Source organism: Vipera ursinii (genome assembly GCF_947247035.1).
Source record: "Vipera ursinii genome assembly, chromosome: 2".
Taxonomy (NCBI): Eukaryota; Metazoa; Chordata; class Lepidosauria; order Squamata; family Viperidae; genus Vipera; species Vipera ursinii.
In genome coordinates, this window is record NC_139513.1 from 55,599,504 (window position 1) to 55,621,736 (window position 22,233).

The 22,233-nt window shown below is 40.4% G+C and overlaps 1 protein-coding gene across 1 annotated transcript; it reads right to left on the reverse strand.

Moving 5' to 3' along the window:
* Window positions 1-3,284: 3,284 nt before the first annotated feature.
* UQCRC1 (ubiquinol-cytochrome c reductase core protein 1) lies at window positions 3,285-21,834 on the reverse strand. The gene is made up of 13 exons (XM_083356624.1): window positions 21,742-21,834; window positions 17,997-18,137; window positions 15,617-15,703; window positions 14,384-14,513; window positions 13,829-14,027; window positions 10,905-10,984; window positions 9,934-10,049; window positions 8,504-8,647; window positions 7,596-7,756; window positions 7,050-7,135; window positions 4,629-4,717; window positions 4,286-4,361; window positions 3,285-3,513 (listed from the first exon to the last, which is right to left on the reverse strand). Exons 1-13 carry the CDS (start codon window positions 21,814-21,816, stop codon window positions 3,449-3,451), a joined length of 1,449 nt encoding a protein of 482 aa, XP_083212750.1. The 5' UTR covers window positions 21,817-21,834; the 3' UTR covers window positions 3,285-3,448.
* Between the last annotated feature and the right edge of the window lie 399 nt (window positions 21,835-22,233).

The following is a 22,233-nucleotide window of genomic DNA, read 5'->3' on the forward strand; positions in this document are numbered from 1 at the left end:
TTTAATAAAAATTGTATTGCAAACATGTAACCCAAACACAGAACTTTGAGAATAACCACATAGGTGTGTCACCTCCTTTAAACTACTGCCACCTTGTGGTTAATTCTTTTTTTTTTGCCATATTCACAATGTAGGTTTAAAAAACACAAATGTAGCACAGGCTTGAGCTTTTTAAGAACGATAAAATATTCCAAACTGATCATAGAACATTTCCCTTTATTATTTCTATTTTAAAGTCTAGTGCATACAGCTCCACTTAAATATGAAAAGCCATAAATAAAAAACACTCAGTGAGCTCCATCAAAGGAGAAAGAATTCTCCTATGCAAATTTCACTGCACAATCATTTATTCTACATTGGTTAAGTTTCTACTTGCACAGCCACCAGATTTGGCATTTCTCTGCCTGTAATAGTTAAACTGGCTTTCTCAATTTAAATGATCAAAATAAGTGCCTGATGAAGGTTCTGTGTCATCAAGTCAATTCTTATTGACCTTATACAGTGCATTCAGAAAATATTCAGATCCCCTTCACTTTTGTCAATTTTGTTATGCTGCAGCCTGATTCTACAGTTGTTGAAATCTCCCTATAATGACAAAGTGAAAATGGAATTTTAGAACTTTCAAAACTGAAAAAAAGCAAAGGGGGGTCTGAATACTTTCTAAATGCACTGTAGATATTCTGGATCTGTCCCCAGCTTGCTGCTATAATCGAGTATGCTTCCCCCCCATTTCCTTGCATTGCAATATTAGAGCTCTCTCCAGAGAGATAAGACTTTGCATAATGCGTCCAAAGTAGGATAATTTGAGTCGTCACCTATTTGTCTGATGATCCATTTGTTTGCTTTCTTAATTGTCAGTTGCATTCCAATACCAAAATTCAAAAGCGTCAAAACTTTCTCTTGGCTTCTTCAAAATCCAACTTTTATTTCCACAGTGTGCCACAGGAAAATCCACTGACTACACAACTCTGATCTTTGTTATCTCTAGAAACATCAAGGCATCCAAATATTTTTGTCAGGATATTCATTGCTACTCTACCAAGTGCTGGCCTTTTGACTTCAAAGAACATCTTTGTCAGGCATGTTAGTCTAAAACAGATTCTGTAAAACAAATGGTTAAAAAAAAAGATAAAAAGAATGGGCAGTTAAATAAATCATAGGTGGAGGTTTTTTTTTAAAGTGTATATTGGAAATGGAATTATAAGTAAAAAATCAGAAAAAAATCAATATGGATCAGAAATAGATATGTCCATTTTTCTGAGAATTCTATTATTTCACAAGAGACATTATTTAAGCCATTGCACACCTTATTTAGGTTAGCAGAACTTACCATATCAATCTATAAATTCTATAGTGATATAGAACAAAATCATGGTGTAGCAGAGGCATTCCATGCTTATTTCTAAGAAAAGCATCTAGGTTATTCATTATTGGGACATATGGTACAAACTGTTAAAAAATACTTATTTTGGAAGCTTGTAATTTATATTAGAGGGCAGTATATAAAAATGGAAGAAAGTCAAATACTACTGTTCCCCACTTCCCAGGGATTCTTTTCTTTCTCTTCAAGAGTATTTTTTCCATAAAGCATGCTTCACAAGTAAATTGCAGGTCTCCTGTGTGCGAGTGCTTGCAAAAATAATTGGACCTTGTGGCCTAGTCCTGCTCCACTGCTGACCTGCTATAGCAGACATGTCAAACACAAGGCCCAGGGGCCGGATCTGGCCCGCGAAGTGGTTTCATGTGGCCTGCGAAGCCATCCTGGAAACAGTGAGGGAACGGCCCCCACTGCCTTGGCCCTGGCCCAGAGACCCTCCTCCTGCCAGAGACCCTCAGATCTGTCCCACTCCTGCCCAGGCCCCCATAGGCACCCTTGATGCCAAAGATGTAGTTGGCCATGCCTACCCAGTAGGCCATACGCACTCTAGCCACGCCCACCCAGGCCATGCCCACCCTGGCCACACCCACCCGGCCCCCTGAGGGCAACCACAATGCTGATGTGGCCCTCAATGAAACACCCCTGTGCTACAGTGTACATAAGATATGCAAATCTTTCAGGGTGATATAATGTGGAATCTTTAATGGAACCTCCCACTGAATAAAAGGGCACAGCAAACCAATTTCATCTGCTTTTCCCTGCTGCGGTTGCTGTTATTGGGATTCCTTTTTACTAGATCCTGAAAGTAGAGGAGCACATCACTGTAGATCAGGGGTCAGCAACCTGAAGCAGTGAAAGAGCCACTCAGAACCGGTTCCCTCACAAAAGGAAAAACTGGGAGCCGCAAAAAAATGTGTGCGCATGTGCGTACATGCCCGCATGCGCAGAACAGGGTTTGACTGAAGAGTGGAGCCAAGGCAAGATATGCACCTACCCTGCATATTTGAATTGATTGGTTGAACTTTTTTAGTCCCACTTTTTTTTGGGGACTGCACATGGCAGAAGACTGGGAGCCGCAGGATATGGCTGAAAGAGCCACATGCGGTTCTGGAGCCGCGGGTTGCAGACCTGTGCTGTAGATCGTCTGGCTGCAGACCAACAGGGTGTGTCTGTATGCATATGTGTAGGTATACTACACATGTAGTCCTTGTATTGATTAGTCACTTGAAATTACACCATTCCCCCTGCAGTTACTTATGACCTGGTTCTGAAGTTCTAACAGACGCGCGCACACGTGCACACACACCATCCATGGTCCCATGACTGCACTTGAAGCGCTTGGCAGTTGGGCCTCATTTATGGCCGTTTGCAGTGTCCCACAGTCATGTGAAGCAATATTTTTTTTGGGCCAAAATCTGGTGTTTACACTGGTTTCTGACAAAACCCAGCCATAAAGTGTTTGCTTAATGATCACGGTGTTGACCATTGACCATACCAAAAGTAAAATTGGGTCAATCATGTGATGACTTACTTTATGACTGTCACAATGTGTGACCATAATTGCCAGGCTTTATTATGGTTGTAAGTTGAGGTAATAAATTACTTACATTAAAAAACAAAAATAAGTATTCTCTGTTATAAACATCTACTTAGTAGTCTTGAAAAGTTTATCCAATAGTGTTCTAGGGGCAGAAAGGATGGCCGACCTGAATGGAGCAGCTGAAATGAAGTCTGTGTTATGTACCAATGCAAAACGAGGGATATCTCTAGTTATTTAAAACTCCTTTTATATTTCAATTTAAATTAAGGTTATAGGAAGGCCAAGCTAAATATAGATACACAAACAAGTGCGAGCCTAATTCCTCAATCCCCAAAATTCACTTTTATTACCTCATCAACATAAATACTGGATACCAACTCATTTAAATTTATTGTGCTCTCTCTGATATCACTTATATAGTCATGAAGCATTTTTATACAGAATGTATGGGATCCATCTTGCCAGTGGGACACAAAAGACCACAAGAAAATCCAGACAATCCACAGGCTCTCCATCTTGCAGTGGACGGCCTAGTAACGGTTCAAATATGTCCAAGTGCGGTTGTAGTTGTAATCTAGAAGTTGCTCAACAGGTCCTGAAAAAGAAGCAATTTGTTTGAGATACTGTGTAGAGAAGCCTCTGGCATTATTTAATAAGGTAGGAGAGAGGCGCTAGATCAGGGATGCCCAACCTTGGCCACTTTCTGACTTATGGACTTCAACTCCCAGAATTCCACAAGACCAGAGGTTTTACTGGTCTTGTATGAACAACTGTCAGATCAGATGTAACAACACAACTCTGTTCAAGGTTTCCAAATAGCCTAACCCCTCTGAATATAAATTGGATTCAATAATGCATCAAAATCCAAGTCAGACATTTTGAAAGAAGTTGGCACTTGAGGGTGAGGAAGATTTTATCTCCCATTTCTCTGGAAACTGCCTTCAAAGAGGTTTGCTTTAAAGCTTCAGACAGAACCTTAACAACTGCACTGGATGATGGGAGAAATCACCAGCAGTTCTAAGTCAGCTACCTGTTCAGGTAGGTTTCAAGGCACAGCTTTCCTGGGCTGACAGGTTAACATTTAAGAGTATAACTACAAGCAGGTAATTCATGTCGTAGGACAAATTTGATCTCAGAAATAACATTTTCACAAACATCTTTAGAGTCCAATTGCATTACGGCTGTCTTACAGTGGGATTGTATGAAGGGTGGCATGCAGATCTGGGTTTATACTCAATTCGGTTTTGTCATAAATAATCAGAATATGATCTGGCAAAGTTAATCTGAAGCATTTTAAGCATACTAAATTAAACAACAGATTGTTTCCTCCTTCCTTAGCAATCACAACTCAAAGCATAATAACTTACCAACTCCTGCAACAACAGGACATCTGTCATACACGTATTTACTGCAGACATCCTGAACCATTTGGGTATCAATTTCCTAGATGACAGAAAAACAGATATAGTCCCAGCGGAAAATTAGACAATTTGCTAACTATCTATTTTTTTATATGTTGCAAGGCAGGCTTCAGAATTGTAGAAAACTGACATCTCTATGCTTGATTCTGAGTAGGAAGCTGTGTCCTAGCATTTATCAAACAGTTACGCAAATAACTACTGTATCAACAGCAAGGACTACAATCCAGGAATGCAAGAAGATTAGTAAAATGAAGCTCCCTCTTTCATCAAACAAAACAGTAATACTTACAGAAATTCTGGCATCCCATTCTGCCAGAGGTATCCGACGACCGTAGCTCATTAGCTGGGTCGCAATACTCTTACACATGGGAGTAGTACCTGCAAAATAATAGTGAGCTGTCAATGGAATCAATTAGGTGTCTCTTCAAGAGGTGGAGCAGATTCTACAATACACAAACAATGCACGTTGCTAATGAGTAACATTCAAAAAATTCTGCAGTCAGGAATTTCTTTTTTATATGACGTTACTAGTGTATAAGCTTTGAAGTTCTTCAATGATATTACAAAAAGGCAGAAGATGAGGAAGAGCTGGTGCTTGGGCCAGATGTATGAGTCAACCACCTGCCTTTTAAAGCTAGTCTCAAAACAGAAATTGTGGACCGAATATTTTTTAGTGGTAGATATCATTACTATCAGGCTACACCTAGCACTGAAGGATAAAGACAATGGTTGCTTCCAACTCTGAAAACCCACTGCAAATACTAGGTGTAATCCTGCACCAATGACAACTGCCATTAACAAAATATTATTATATTTACATTTTCCATTTGGAGACTTAATTTCATTGCTGAAATAGTAAGCTTAGTCTTGTTTTTTCCTAATTTTGAAACAATTTGCTTCATAAATATTCAATACAAATATTCAATACATTTTTATGAGTTCTAATACTAGTCTGTGTGATACTGATTGGTCTTTATGAAGATATTACCCAACTACAGAGTTATGGATTGACACAGGAATGATTTCTTGTTGTGTCCTGCTCTGTAAATGATTTAAGGAGGCTAAGAACTTTGGTTTCTGGAAGCTTAGTTTTATTCTGTGTAAATGAAGACTGACTGAATTAGGTTATATCCATTCAAGAAATAACTGAACATCCAAAGCGTCTAAATGAAGAAGTTGGAAGTTGACTGACACTATTTTTACCTTAAGTTTATAACTTCTGCAATGGTTTATATCATTTGAGTAATACGTGTCATTTCCCCACAAATTGCATCATTTCTGGAAAGTCATGCCAATGAGATTAGATGTAGTAAACTATACAGTTTGCATTATTTGTGTAGTCACAATATTATCCACGTTATAAATTGCCACAATGACACGCTTATATATTTTGGAACATTTGGGAATAGTGTTGCCCCCTTCTCCAAGTAGTGTGCCAAAAGAGGTTTCCCTGTGTGTGCATCTATATTTATATACAAGCATAAATCCATACAAAATACAATAGAAATAGAAGACAGCAAGCATTATCTTCAGAAACAGTATTCCACAGAAGAGGGTGAGTGTCTTCTAATGGCTTTTGTAACATTTATGCAACATATAAAAAAACCAAAGTATTATTTATTAATTATTTATTAATTGAATTTCTATACCGCCCTTCTCCCGAAGGGCTCAGGGCAGTGTACAGGGCAATAAAAGCATTACATACACAAGTTAAAATAAAACTAAATTAATTAAGCCCTAACAATAAATACCCCAAACCCATTAGACCAGGCCGGCTTGTTCAAATAGGTAAGTTTTCAGATCACGGCGGAAAGAGCGAAGGTCAGGAGACATCCGGAGCTCAACCGGTAATTGATTCCAAAGGGCTGGCGCGCCCACAGAGAATAATCTCCCCCTGGGGGCCGCAAGCCGACACTCTCTGACCGACGGCACCCTGAGGAGGCCCTCTCTGTGGGAGCGCACAGGACGAAGGGAAGATGACGCCGGCAGCAGGTGCTCCCGTAAGTAATTCGGAACCATGCCCTTTAGAGCTTTATAGGTAATCACCAGCACCTTGAATCTCACCCAGAGGGCAACTGGAAGCCAATGCAGCTCGCGGAGAAGAGGTGTTACATGTGAGTATCGGGAGACCCCCATCACAACTCGCACGGCCGCATTCTGCACCGCATTATGCTTCCAAAGTGCCGTTTCTGTTTTTTTGAGAAACTGTCCTGATTGTTTGGAGCTAATAAGATAATTTTCTTTACAGTGGATGGTAGACTACAAATTTTCTGGGAAGACTAACAGGTGTCTTCTCCAAAGCCAAAAGGAACAGGAAGTTACACAACTCAAAAGAAGATAAGAGACCTGCAGGGTCTGGGCTTGCAGAAGGATCTTCACGGTTCATCCGCAGAATGGTTAATTTTAAATATTAAAATGTGCTGTCTTTCTGAGTGGCACAGAAGACGGACCAGCAAACATTTAAATCAGACATGTCAAACTCGCAACGTCATGTGACGTCGCACGACGCCTTGGAGCTTTTCCTCCATTGCCGGCAATGGAGTGGCCGTGGTTTCGTTGCGACGTGTCCAGCCCGCGGGCCAGCAGTTTGACACCCCTGATTTAAATAAGAGAGTTCAGGGGGAAAAAATGTTACTTTCGTTACACTTTTCACAAGAAAGAAAAACCTGCTCAGGAGGTGTTAAAACTGAAACTGTGTAAGGAGACATACCATCTAGTTGGGCCACCAAGTTCCTTCGAAGAACCTTTTTGCCTCTCTCCAAGTCGTGTTCAGGCAAATCAGTGCACATGCGCATCCTGTACAAGCAGCAGAGTTGAAGAAAGAGATTCATCCAATGTGATACATATTTGAATGACACTTCCACTTTAGAAAACATATGCTTGTTGACAGCAGTGAAGTCAGACTTGCTATTTTACATAAAAGATGAAGGAAGAAGACCACCACAGTACAAAGGTATAGACAGATGAAACAGAAAGGTTGGTATATTTGAGGGCTGATATTTAAACGAAAACTCTCTCTGTGGAGGCGTAATAAATGCAACTAGGTTCTAATATGGAAGTTGCAATACACTGTGTCATACTAGAAACTTTCAGAACAGCTTTTGAGATTATTTTGAGTCTACTTCACGTTTCCCATTTCCAAATATTTTTTTCATTAATCCTTGGAGAACTATCTCCTGAAGTCCATTTGCAACCCCATATAGCACTGTTTTCTTACAAAATAAAAATAACATAATAGAAATGAAACTATCCTTACCATTCATATCTTCCCCAATCACTTGAATGTAAAATACTGAAACGATCAGAGACAAAATAGAAACCAAAAAGTCCTGTATCAGAGTAAGAAATGTTGAAGGTCTGGAAACTTTGACAGAGGTTTTTCTCAGCAAAATCAGCAGCCATTTTGCTATACAGATTCTATAAACAGATAGGAACAATTTACTATGCAAAAATGCAGACATAACCAACAAAGTATTCCTTCACAGTCATTATATTTAAAATAGCTGTTATTCAGTCGTATGAGTACATTAATCACCTAAGCCAGACAAGTAACACAGCCTAATTGATTACAGAATATCTTAAAACTTGGCATAAAAAAACCTTTGCCACGGAAGTCAGATACCATAATGCAAACCTGTTCAACAAAACTGAATTCCTAGAAAAAAATAAACAATGCAAAAAGGGACTTTAGTTAAACCAGAATATTAGCTATGCTATCCATCTGTAACATTAGGGAAATTAGATCAGCAGTAGATCACCAGGATGGCTTGCGGGGAGTTTGAACAAGGATTTCCCCATGTTGGCAAAGATTCCTGAGAATTCTAGGGACAGTCAAGAAAAGAAATGGATCATCATACATGTCAACTCAGAGTTCTCACTCAAGGCACAAATTATCAGGGACTTCAGACATTCTGTATTATGCAAAGGCCCAGCCGTTCAGGAAAGGCTCTAATGCAGGGAGAGAAGGTAGAAAAGAGAAGAAGAGGATGACCAACAGCAAGATGGATGGATTTAGCTACAATGGAGATGGGGGCACTACTCAAAGACTTGAAGGACCACATTAGGGACAGATTGTCACGGAGAAAATCTATCTATGCGGGTTGCTAAGTGTCAACACTGACTTACTAATCAATCAAAATGAATGTGCCAATCATTGTGCCTTACCTTACTTCCACCAAAGGTAAGGTCATAGCGTCCTATGATTGAATTAGCTAACAAAAGGACAAGATTGTCTGGACTGTCCCAGCCAGGCCCCTCCACTGCGAAAGCAACGTGAGCCAAAGGTAATTCATCATCTCTGGCTGTGACCTAAAAAGGACACGAGGCAAGGAAAGAGAATGAAAAGGCCAGTCATAGCTTTTTGCAAAAAGATAACATTTCCCCCTTTTTAATCTATTAAAACAAAAACAGAGAATTCTTGTTTTATTTTTAAAATATGTTCATCCCGCTTTTTAAAAATTAGCGAATCTGGATTCAGAGTGACTGTGATAATCATGAACACCCAGCCTTCTTATTGCTGTGATAGCTAAGAAAATTGTGCAGTGAACTTAACTGAAAAAATGAGCATAAAACAGGGTCAACATTAACATCCTGACCTGCTTCAGTGCTAAATGTATTTCAGATGTAAAATATGCAGCTACTTCTCACAGAAGTGTTGAATAGCTAAGAATAGGTATACTGTGAGAGGAGACTAATCAAGGTCAGACACACATTTAAATGATTTATATGGCTACTCCTCTCTCAACAGTGACACTGGACCGTGTACAAGGAAATACACCTCGATGACAAAAACCTACACCAGCAGCAGAACTTGCTTAACATTCTGGTCAAAAGACTCGGTGGGGAGGGGGGGGGAGAGAAAGACAGAATTGCCAGATGCTCTTCACTACCACTTATGGTATATACCATAATTCTATGGGCACTACTGTAGAGGGGTCCAACAAGATGACACTGTTTAATAGGGAAGATCCAGAGTATACTCTCTTTGATAGATCTGGAGGGCCGAACCAAAAAAGTGTAGGAGCTGGTCCCCCAGAGAGCCTTGCCCTATGCCATGTAGAGCTTTATAGATGATAAGCCTATAGGCGATAAGCATCACCATGAATTAATAGTCAGAAGCCTACTGGAAGCCCTACTGCTTGCAGAGCAGCAATGTGATATGACCGTAACAAGAAATGCCAAAATCTTTCCTTGCCACTGCATTCTGGGCAGTCCCACCTAGAGGGCATTACATTAATCAAAATGGGAAATGACTTAAGCAATAGTTACCATGGGCAAGATCACAGTAAAGGCTGTCACAGGCAGAGTTAAGGATAGAAAATCTCCAGAGCAGAAAATCATTAAAATCCACAGCCAATCAGTCTTGTCAGGGTGGAGCCACAGAGCCTTTCTCCCCATTCAGACCCTCCAGGCATTGGGAAAGGACCTCAGGGGCATTACGTGGTCAGCCCAGAGTGGAGATGTACAGCTGGGCATCATCAGCACACTCGTATTCGAGAAGCCACTTTAATAAAAATGATCTAAGTAGAATTTATATTGTATTATTTCCATGTACATTTTATTTTATGATAACGACAGGCCAGGAAGACTCTTACCTGACTCCCGCTGAAACGACTTCTGGGCAAAATAGGCATGGTATCACCTTTGTAGCTAAAAGGAACATTGCCAAAATGCTGCTGGGCAAGATCCACCAGTTCTTTATGAACAACATCTAGTGGGGGAAAAAAGGGAATGTAAGTATTGTTACTTCCAAGAGTGTTCTGCTAAAACAGAAATCTTTGCTATACGGTTGCAAAACTATTCTCCAAATTGATACCAAATTAAAACATCCCCATATATGACTTTCTTGAACATAACCAGTGAAATCTCTCTGGATGACAGCCCATTGAGACAGGCCAGATCAGGAAACAGACTCTACAAGTTAGACCATGATACGGGCAGTTGTAGCAGAATCTTAAAAGTCCGTATTTTCTCTCCCCTCCTTCTTATGCCCCAGAAAATTACAGTTGATCCAGTCCAAGCTTCTTTCTCATTCTTTCTCTGTTTCTAGGGCTTAATGCATATTTTCTGGTAATTATTTCTGCAGTTTCTCATGGACAGCTCTGTGGCTCTCTACACTGGGCCCTTTGGTTCTATTGTCAAACTGTTCCCAGTATTAGGATTTCTTCTGCCTTCCTATAATTTAAATCCATTATTTGGGGTTCCTCCAGTAGAGCATTTTGGGCATGCACAGACTGTTATGAGTAGAAATTATTGGGAAGGGGTAGAAAATGGGGAGAACAGTTAAAAAGCCAAACGTGGAAGCGGTAGAGGCCACTCCCCTTAGCATAACCTATCCCCCAGAGTTGTCCATGCTCAATTTTTTCCAGTCCCTTCCTTCTGCCAGAATAGAAACGGGCATTTCCCACTTAGTTTAACTTTTAATGGGGAGATCTGACCCTATGTGTTCCCTATCCTACCCCATGTTGCTGTTTGCTTGTATCAGGTAGTCATGATTACAATCCTAGAACAATCCTAGAACCAATTTATAAAAGATGATCTTGTAACAATGCTAGTTTATACTGACCTCCAGCAGCTACCAGGAACATGCGAGGCGCTTTGAAATGAGTTTCCATGTATTCTGCTATATCCGCACGAGTCAATTTCCTAAAAGAAATGTAATACTTTCAATAGTTTACAACTTGTACCAAGTACGGTGTTGTGTTGAATGTGACATCCGTAAGATTAGAATTATACTCTTCCCCCCCCCCCATTTTTAAAAACATGTATGTTATGTACTATAATCTAGGCTGGGCAGCATATACTGAAATCAAAAGGGAAATCGTTCTGTCGAATGTCCCAAGGGTGCCCTTTAAACCAACCGCCTTCTTTAATTTGGGCTGCATCTGTGTAGAGCAGCCATGAAATCACTGAAAAAGACACAGTAGCTTTCTGGAGCTGCCCGGAGATCCAAAATGCCATCTTGCTCTTCTGTCCAAGGTAGCAGCTGGAACTGGAGTTGATTTTATGATTTGGGAAAGGTTTCCACTTTGGATTATGTTGGTTCTAATGTTGGATTCGCTAATGTTTTGCTTCTTTTATGTATGCTAGCTCCCGGCCCTGACAGGATTTTTCCCCTTAAATGTGTCTTAGAAAGATTTTACACAAGCCATCAGGTGTCTCTTAGTTTTATACCAACTTCAGCAGTATGAGGATAATACCGAACTAATTTCAGAAATGCTAAGGGAGGGGGGGAAAAACACAATTATTTAAAACAAAGTTAGAGTGTCTTCCTCACATATCCTCTCAGAGCAGTCCTACCCATTTGATGCACAGATATGTTTACCACATAACACCAGACATTTCCATAGATGTATATGAAATCTGAGTAATTAATTTAAACAGTAATCATGCCTGGAGTGGACCAGATTCTTGCAAAGCTCTTTTATCTCATTTTGCAGAAGCAACTGAGATGGAGGAGAAAAGATGAGGGGATACGAGTCTGCAGTGAGTAAGGAATTGCAAATGTGCAACTGTACGTGTGTGTGTAGTTTAAAAGTATAAAATACAGGGCTGAAAGTGAGAGAGGATCTAATGCTAGTGAGTCTGGATTGGGAAAGAGTATCAAAAGCAAATTAAGGGTTCTTAGCTGTAGATTTTTAAGAACAGTTTCTGAGTGCTTAAGGCAAAGTTTGAGAACCCCTGCTTTAAAGGATGACACTAATAATGATTTAGCTCAAGCTCTAGTTTAAAACAATAAAACTTATTTCACTCCTGCATATAACACAAAAAAACCATTCAAGCACTCCTGGTGACTTACTTCCTTTCTTAAAAAAAAAACTGGTAAAAAAAGCCAAGCAACACCTTATTAAGGGTCATAGTGTCTCTAGTACATGTGTATATGTGTGCATGTAAGTTATCTACAGCAGAGGTCCCCAACCTTTTGGGCACCCGGGACCGGTTCCACGGAGAGAGGTCTTTCCATGGACCGGAGGGTGTGTGATTTTGTGTGCTGCCTACATCCCGTGGATGGCGCTTTGCTTGTTTGTGCGGACCAGTTGCTGGCATGCCGTGGACTGGTACCAGTCCAGGGACCGGGAGTAGGGGACCCCTGATCTACAGGCAACACTTTATAATTATGCCTTAGCCATATGGGTATTAGCATAAGATCCAATACATTGGATTTAAATTAAGACACTTCCTCCTATCCAGGACATGGCTTATAAGCGACGTTTGATCAGAGTCCACAGTATTGTCTGGGACGCTACACATCCTCTCCATGATTGGTTTTCTTTGTTACCTTCTGGGAGGAGGCTTCGCGGAACCTGAAGCAGAACAACTAGATTCTGTAATAGCTTTATACCACATATAGTATCAACCTTGTTAACTCTCAAGTCTCTTTTTTCCACTGTGTATTCTAAATGGTCTATGATTAGTGTGTGTGTGTGTGTGTGTGTGTGTGTGTGTTCTTTGACTTTGACAGCAGGCATCAGAATTTCATTTTTTAATGTGTGCCAGTGTGTGTTCACAGAAAAATGTGACAATAACGGTTACCTTATCTTTATCTTAATCTCACCTTCAGTCTTATCTGGAAATAAAACTACAACCAATCCATAAAGAATACCCTGCATATAAAGACTGTGAAACACCAGGCAAGATCTTCTACTAATCTTTTTCAATTACAGGCCTCTCTCTCAAGTTTAAAGGTTACTTCCATACTTTTTAAAAATAATTGTTTTGAATTCTGGTCTAGAATTTTTTAAAAAATTAAACTGTCAATGTTTTTTTTTCATCTACTTCCCTACCCTATCCCCACCAGTCATAATTTATGTAGGCAATTTTTTAAATACACAGGACACGTATACATTTACTTTAACTACTAAGCGATATTTCCTTGGAAGCCAAAAAATAGCAGTAAGCAAGCAGATCTCTGTATTTCAGACCTGTATCACAATGATTACACTAGCCATAGCTGACTTGATACTGCTAGAGCAGTGAAGGCAAACCTTTCAAGCTTGGCATGTCAAAAATTCGGAATATGCCTAACCTGACTCTTGGGCCTCAAGTTGTCCTAGTGCCACCACTGCCACTCAGAAAGGCCCAAGGGGCACAAACCTTGGAAATCGGTCCAATTGCCCCATGAAAGATTCCCAGAAAACTGACAGAGAACAGAGAACAGAGTGTTCTTTTGAGAATAATTGTTCTCACTTGTTGGTAAATGTTGCCTAGTCATCCAAAAAGTAGCGGTGTTTCACCTTTGACATGTGTATCGTAGGTTCACTAACACTAGTTTAGACTCTTTAATTATAACTCCAATACTCAAGTTTCCCTAATGTATACTGTAGCAATTAAGATAAAGGCCTGTTATTTTTCTGTGCAATATTATTTGGACATTGTTCTTTAGACATCTGCAACCCAAATAGTCTCGTATATATCTCACCCTTCCATTTCAGTGAACTGACTGAAAACAAAACCTCTGTGTCTTAATCATGTCACTTGTGTTCAACTCACTTTATATTTGCTGTTGTCCCTTCAGCTGTCCGGGCCAAAGCCGTGCCTTGGTAAGCCGAAGCATGAAGATAGTCAAAGAGGACATCAGACAAACAAGAATCGGATTCTTTCATCTCCTGAAGGATGACATTCCGCTCCTTCTCAACCTGAGACTCTTCCAAGCTGCAGTTCTGTGTTATATCAGCCAGAAGCTCAATTGCTAAAAAAGACATGCTATTTGAATCATCAAGTCATGTTACATTAAAAAGACACCTTGACATTCTGGGGTGAGAAAACAACAACAACAAGAGAGCATTTATGGCATCTTCTGCCCATAAATGAATTCCTCTCCTAGCCTACTAATTGTCCACTTCTTCTGCAGTACTTTCATTTTTAACTACAACCACCCATCTCCTTTGCTTCAGAGGACAAATGCTATGAAAGTATAAACTAGTATTATTATCGATGGAAGAGAATCACAATAGTAATGCAAGAGAATACTATTACTACTAGTATTCAATGAAAGCACAAACGCATACAAAGCAATTCTGTCAAACTCATAGACAATCACATTACCTTTTGGCAAATCTTTGGGTAGAATTTTCATATAGAAGGCTGTTTTTTCACGGGAGTAGTAGCTGTCAAGATGTGCACCAATGCTTTCCACTTCCTTTTCAAATTGGGCATAAGGGTATTTACTTGTGCCCTAATAAAACATCAACAATCAATGCTATGTTTAGAACCCTAGTGTTTGTAGCAATTTCAGAATTTATGAAGTTCACTTTATCGCAAGGATTTTCTTCCTATATGATCTATGACAGGCCATATCAACTAAGTTAGAATACAAGCTCTGGTTTAAAAGAAGACTACCCTGAGGTGGCATATGGTGAGATGGTCTTACATTCATTCTAATAGACAAATTTAAAGGATCAAAATTCTGGTTTTCAGCCAATAAGATGTCCCATCAAGCTAATGAACTTCCTCACTGAGAAAATAGGAAGAGGAATATGAGTTTGGGAGGAAATTCAAGAAGGCATCCCTAACAAGTATTACCCCCAAGTGACATAGCTAGATTGAGCAGAAAACAAGAACAAATAAAAACTTTTCTAAATGCATCTACTGTATTCTTAAGAAGCAGAAGTGAAGGAACATGATTTTGTAGTCCTGATCTGCTATGACAGGTTTGTGTTCTTGCACAGATGATATCAGAAAGGCCAAAGCTCAAAATGAATTGTAATTGGTAAAGGATGCTAGAACTATCTGTTATATCTAGTCTTCAAATCAGTTGTTGACTCCTGGAGACAACCTGGACTAGGTACTCTTTTACAATATCTCTATTTTCTTTAAATTCTTGCATATGATGAATCCTATTTGATAAAATCATTTAAATGTATTGATTTGTTAGCTGAAAATGATACAAGAATTTTAGTTCCTTCGTTTAAAAAACCCCTCTAAGCTGAACAAATAATATATCTATATAGTAGCTTTTGTTCCTTAATCTTTTTCATTTAAATATACTTCAGCTTGTTAGAGAGACATAAATTTAAATTTTAGAGTATCAGGACATACAGTGCACTGACAAAGTTACCTAGTTTGGTAATGAAATGTCTACAAGAATATCACCAAGCTCAGACAACACCAAGACTCCACACCGTGAAATTTCTTAGGAATAAGAATGCCCAAATAAATTTAAATCGAACTGGAAAGCAACATAATGACTAAGTCTGTTTCTGAAATATAGAAATCCTTTTAAAGTTTCTCTGGATTCAGAGCAGTAGGTAACACACATGCAGCTCACATGCAGCTCACCTTGAATGCCAGGTGTTCTAAAAAGTTCCCAACTCCATTGTTCTTCTCTGTTTCATAACGACTTCCTAACTTAAGCCATACTCCTACCTGATTAAAAAAAGAATTGATGAAACATATTAAAAATCAGACCAGCTTTATAGGAAGTACTCTGATATTGTATTTTGTGTATTTTAATTTTGGTACTGTTTTAATTTTTATTTTGCTACCAAGAGTCACCTGAGATGGGCAGGTATACAAATTGAATGAATTATAATAGACCATTGAAAGCAACAACTTGCACAGACAAAAATTATACCTTTAAATCCCTATCTTTCTATCTTGCAATTTAAGTAACTTCCCTTAATTTGGCTAGAAATATAGAAACTGCATGTGTCAATACCAACAGTTTTTTTTCTAGTCAATGAATCAAAATCTAAGCAGAGGCTGAAAGTAACACCAGAATTTAGCCTAAAAGCAATGTGCAATAAAACAAGGTATGCCTGTAGTTGTTTTGATATTCTACACTGAAAGGATTCCTTTAATGAAGTAAGCAACTCTGCTGAAAAAGTTCTGTGCTAGAAGAAATTTCAAAGTAACCTAAAGCATATTACAATGCACAACATAAAATTGCAAGTCCAGCTGAGCTTTATAACTGCTCTAACTGAACTGAAAATTAATTCTAGAATACACTGAGTCAATAGACATTAAGAAAGGAAAAGTAGGAATGGTAGCCATCTGCAGGATAACAACCAAGCTCAGAGAACACCAAGAATCCAACATAGTGACCATATTTCAAAAATCTGTCTGCTCTTTTGGCCTTTCTATTGTGGAATCTCTGACTTCTCTGAAATAAAAATATAGATTATATTTCTCTGAATAGCTTCGAAGCAATTAAAGACTCACTTTGGAGTCTGCTATTCACTAAGTTGGTTTTAGGGAAGTTACTTTCTATTGGAAATATATAAATATAATCAGTCTAGCCACCTATGCTTCTGATAAAGTAAGCTGCATCTTAAGAAAACTTACACCTTTTAGTAAAAGGTTTTACTACATTCCTTCCATTAAAAATATCAAACCAGAATTGAATTTTGAATTTGAATTTGAATTTTATTGAATCTATATACCGCCCTTTCCCGTAGGACTCAGGGCGGTTTACAGGGTATATAAAACATCAATCAATTAAAAAAGATTAAACTAAATCCCTGAAAAAATATAAAACCCCAGTTAAAACCCCAATTAAAATTCAGCCTGGGCCGGAAAGCTCGAAGAGCCAGGTCTTCAGGTCTCGGCGAAATGATTGAAGGTCAGGGGCAGTCCTAAGCTCCGCGGGCAGCTGGTTCCAAAGGGCAGGCACCCCCACAGAGAAGGCCCTCCCCCTGGGTGTTATCCGCCGGCATTCTTTTACCGGCAGCACCCTGAGAAGGCCCTCCCTGTGGGAGCGCACAGGACGAAGGGAACTTGATGCTGGCAGCAGGTGTTCCCTCAGATATCCCGGACCCAAGCCATTTATTTATTTATTTATTCGTTTTATATACCGCCCTTCTCCCGGAGGACTCAGGGCGGTGTACAGAGCAAAGTAAGTATACAATAAACCAACAATAAAACAAATAAAACCCCAGATCTACAAATAAAACCCCAAATCTATCAGGCCAGGCCGGCTTGCTGGAATAAATAGGTTTTTAAATCTCGCCGAAAGGTGCGAAGGTCGGGGGCCATCGGGATTTAGGGCTTTATAGGTCATCACCAGCACCTTGAATCTCACCCGGAGGGCAACCGGAAGCCAATGCAGCTCGTGGAGCAGAGGTGTTACATGGGAGTAACGGGAAACCCCCATCACAACTCGCACGGCTGCATTTTGCACCAGCTGAAGCCTCTGAGTGGTCCTCAAAGGCAGCCCCATGTAGAGAGCATGGCAGTAGTATAAACAAGAGGTCACGAGCGCATGAGTGACTGTGCGTAGGGCATCTTGGTCCAGATAGGGTCGCAACTGGTGCACCAGGCGAACCTGGGCAAAAGCCCCCCTGGTCACGGCTCCTATATGGTCTTCTAAACTGAGCCGCGAATCCAGGAGGACACCCAAGTTGCAAGCCCTATCAACGGGGGGTAACACCTCACCCCCCATCGTTAAAAGATGGAATAGTCTGGTTAACCCAAGATGCCGGTATGCACAGCCACTCAGTCTTGGCAGGATTGAGACGAAGCCTGTTTCTCCCCATCCAAACCTGGACCGCCTCCAGGCAACGGGACATCACGGTGAGGGCATCACTGGGTTGGTTCGGGGTGGAGAAAAAAAATTGGGTATCATCAGCGTACTGATGATACCCCACCCCAAAATTGAATAGGTACCCAATGAAAATAACAGGGATTCCAACATTTTTCAGAAAACCAAATTAAAACTTACTGTACATGTAGGGTGGTTTGAATTTTCTGATGCTATTTGTAAGCCATTGTCTAAAGTAGTAACCTCGGTCTCAGGAAGATTAGATAGCACATTAGCATAGGTTGCAGTGCTTCCTCTTTTCACCAAGCCCTGCAAGGATAGCTAAAAAAATGTTTCTTTTTTAATACAATATAAAAGAACAAACATATGCACTAAAATTATAGAATACCTGTAACACATTATATTTTATTCTGGGGTTATATAGTTTAATTTCAAGTGTCTTATGTGTAAGTTGTGACACAAATCAAGAGTAAGCAAATGTTTTTTTAAAAAAATTCAGGCACCAAACTCTATGGAAAAGGAATACATTAACTAAACATTAATAGCATGCAAATATATGAGATTTCAGAAGCTATCCAATAAACTGCACTTATACCAAAAACTCATATTCAGAATGACTTTGGGAAGAAAATTAATGAATTTTTGAACACAATCTAATATTTCTCTGAGGAACAAAAGAGACAATTGGAAAATAATTTTAGTACACGTCTTCCTCAAGCAAACTATCATGAAATTCACTTTACAATGCAGAATAATTTATATAATCATTCAATTTAATACAAGAATATTAATTATGCTTTCAAAACACAGATCTGTATTTCCAAATTGACAGCCAAAGTAGAATATGAACAATAACTGATAAATACAAATTTGCAATTTCTGATTTTTGACATAACTGCTGATACTTTCCAAATAAAATAATCACAAAGCAATTACGCCTGACGTAAGCTAAAATATTAACAAAGTTTACATGTCTTGAGTTTGGGTTCATATAATGTATTCAAATGAGTGTGCTAAAATGATGCTCATTCGTTTGAGTAACTAAAGCCACATTGTTTATTCAAACCAAACATACAGATTCTACCTTACAGTATGTTGTGTGAATGTTTCATACAGTACAAATAGTTCTAAGATTCCTTAACAAGACTTAACATTCCAATTTTCAAATCATTAACATTTCCATATATTCCTTAATAGTTCCTTGATAGCAGTTGCCACTTTTTTCAGACAGAACTGTGTGACCAGTGATGGCTGAATTAAAAGGGGCAGAGATTTTGTTATTATCCATTGCGGCTAAATTTCTACTTACGGTATCAGTTCAAAAAATTAGGGCCTTGGTCAGAAATACGTGGCAGTTAGGCCTGAATTCAGCAGCAGAATAGAGAGAAATATTAGTTTAAGATAGTCAGAGAGAACAAGTTCTTTGGCTGTTTCCTCATATGTCCAGTTCACCCACTTGAGCTTTTATTTTCATATGGGTTGAAATCGTAAAACACCAGCAGAAACTTACAATTGTCCCATACAGGGAGTGCAGAATTATTAGGCAAATGAGTATTTTGACCACATCATCCTCTTTATGCATGTTGTCTTACTCCAAGCTGTATAGGCTCGAAAGCCTACTACCAATTAAGCATATTAGGTGATGTGCATCTCTGTAATGAGAAGGGGTGTGGTCTAATGACATCAACACCCTGTATCAGGTGTGCATAATTATTAGGCAACTTCCTTTCCTTTGGCAAAATGGGTCAAAAGAAGGACTTGACAGGCTCAGAAAAGTCAAAAATAGTGAGATATCTTGCAGAGGGATGCAGCACTCTTAAAATTGCAAAGCTTCTGAAGCGTGATCATCGAACAATCAAGCGTTTCATTCAAAATAGTCAACAGGGTCGCAAGAAGCGTGTGGAGAAACCAAGGCGCAAAATAACTGCCCATGAACTGAGAAAAGTCAAGCGTGCAGCTGCCAAGATGCCACTTGCCACCAGTTTGGCCATATTTCAGAGCTGCAACATCACTGGAGTGCCCAAAAGCACAAGGTGTGCAATACTCAGAGACATGGCCAAGGTAAGAAAGGCTGAAAGACGACCACCACTGAACAAGACACACAAGCTGAAACGTCAAGACTGGGCCAAGAAATATCTCAAGACTGATTTTTCTAAGGTTTTATGGACTGATGAAATGAGAGTGAGTCTTGATGGGCCAGATGGATGGCCCCGTGGCTGGATTGGTAAAGGGCAGAGAGCTCCAGTCCGACTCAGACGCCAGCAAGGTGGAGGTGGAGTACTGGTTTGGGCTGGTATCATCAAAGATGAGCTTGTGGGGCCTTTTCGGGTTGAGGATGGAGTCAAGCTCAACTCCCAGTCCTACTGCCAGTTTCTGGAAGACACCTTCTTCAAGCAGTGGTACAGGAAGAAGTCTGCATCCTTCAAGAAAAACATGATTTTCATGCAGGACAATGCTCCATCACACACGTCCAAGTACTCCACAGCGTGGCTGGCAAGAAAGGGTATAAAAGAAGGAAATCTAATGACATGGCCTCCTTGTTCACCTGATCTGAACCCCATTGAGAACCTGTGGTCCATCATCAAATGTGAGATTTACAAGGAGGGAAAACAGTACACCTCTCTGAACAGTGTCTGGGAGGCTGTGGTTGCTGCTGCACGCAATGTTGATGGTGAACAGATCAAAACACTGACAGAATCCATGGATGGCAGGCTTTTGAGTGTCCTTGCAAAGAAAGGTGGCTATATTGGTCACTGATTTGTTTTTGTTATGTTTTTGAATGTCAGAAATGTATATTTGTGAATGTTGAGATGTTATATTGGTTTCACTGGTAAAAATAAATAATTGAAATGGGTATATATTTGTTTTTTGTTAAGTTGCCTAATAATTATGCACAGTAATAGTCACCTGCACACACAGATATCCCCCTAAAATAGCTATAACTAAAAACAAACTAAAAACTACTTCCAAAAATATTCAGCTTTGATATTAATGAGTTTTTTGGGTTCATTGAGAACATGGTTGTTGTTCAATAATAAAATTAATCCTCAAAAATACAACTTGCCTAATAATTCTGCACTCCCTGTATTGTAGACAACAGTTAACTTCCTTGAACACAGTAAGTTGCACTGCAGCAACTTTCCCCCCTTGTCTTTCTGCATCCCAAACAGCCTACTAGATTTGAGCTGCCGTCTTTTAGAAGTCCTCCTGATTTTAATTAGGCTGGATTTAATATCGCTATCCAATTTTAGAATATAAATGGACAATACCGGGAAAGAGCTGGTACGCAGGCTAACGGGCCGAAAACATTTGGAAAGAAGGTGCTCCAGGCCCTGCCATTATACTACTCTGCTGCCAAAACAAGCCGCGCAATGTGCTGGCGAGGGAAGGCGGGATGCTTCAACCTTCGTCGTGGGTGAAGGACGGAGGAGACCGGCTGAGCCTTCGGCCCTTGTTCAGTGGCTCCGATTGATCGCGATCTGTTCGGTCCACGAAAAGCTCAAACGTGTAAATCAGGGGTCTTCAAACTTGGCCCTTTTATGACTTGTGGACTTCAACTCCCAGAATTCCTCAGCCAGCAAAGCTGGCTGAGGAATTCTGGGAGTTGAAGTCCACAAGTCATAAAAGGGCCAAGTTTGAAGACCCCTGATGGAGCAGAAAGGTCGGGACGATCCTCAAAGGGCATCAATATCTGCCGGTGTTTTGGCTGAGAACGCCCGTTATTCGGACTGGACCGGATCGGACCGAGGAAGCCAACCCATCGACCGAGCCGGACAGGCGTTTCCTTGCTGTGACCTTCGCGGACGGCGAAGGAGGCGACGCAGAGCCTGGCGGACTTCGCCGTCTTCCCCAATCGTCTGCTTTCCCCTAGGCACCCCACCCCCGCACGCCCCTTTGCCGCGGGTCCAACCGGGCACGGACTCACCGGTGCGCAGGAGCCCCGAAGGAGAGCCCGGTTAGCAACAGATCCCAGAGCCCGGTAGACCGACGCCGACGCCATCTTGCCCCTGACAGGAAGGCCGCGAATAGCGCCGGCCTACTTTTTGAGTCAAGCAAGGCGCATGCGCGGAGTTCGAAAGGGGGCGGTCCCTGGAAGGAGGAAAGCCTTTGGTCGTAACGACTGCGATGGAAGCTGCCCGGTTTACGCTGCAAAGGCGGCTCTCGAGCCGGCTTTCTCTGCATCTGTTTTTCAGGGTCTTCCGGATTCTTGCAGCCCGGCTACGGTAGTCTAGTGCAGCGTTTCCCAACCTTAGGAACTTGAAGAGGCGTGGACTTCAACTCCCAGAATTCTGGGAGTTGAAGTCCACGCATCTTCAAGTTCCTAAGGTTGGGAAACGCTGGTCTAGTGAAATAATAGAAAATACTCGCTGCACGGGTTTTTGCATTTTGGCAGTGGTTTGCTCTCCAAGCTTGTTTA

Coding starts and splice junctions, on each gene's coding strand:
- UQCRC1 (XM_083356624.1), bottom strand. CDS start 21,816: ATGGCGTCGGCGTCGGTCTACCGGGCTCTGGGATCTGTTGCTAACCGG. Junction 10,985..13,828: donor GGGACAACAGCAAATATAAA/GTGAGTTGAACA, acceptor CATTTCTTTTAG/GAAATTGACTCGTGCGGATA. Junction 4,718..7,049: donor CTTGGTGGCCCAACTAGATG/GTATGTCTCCTT, acceptor ATTATTTTGCAG/GTACTACTCCCATGTGTAAG.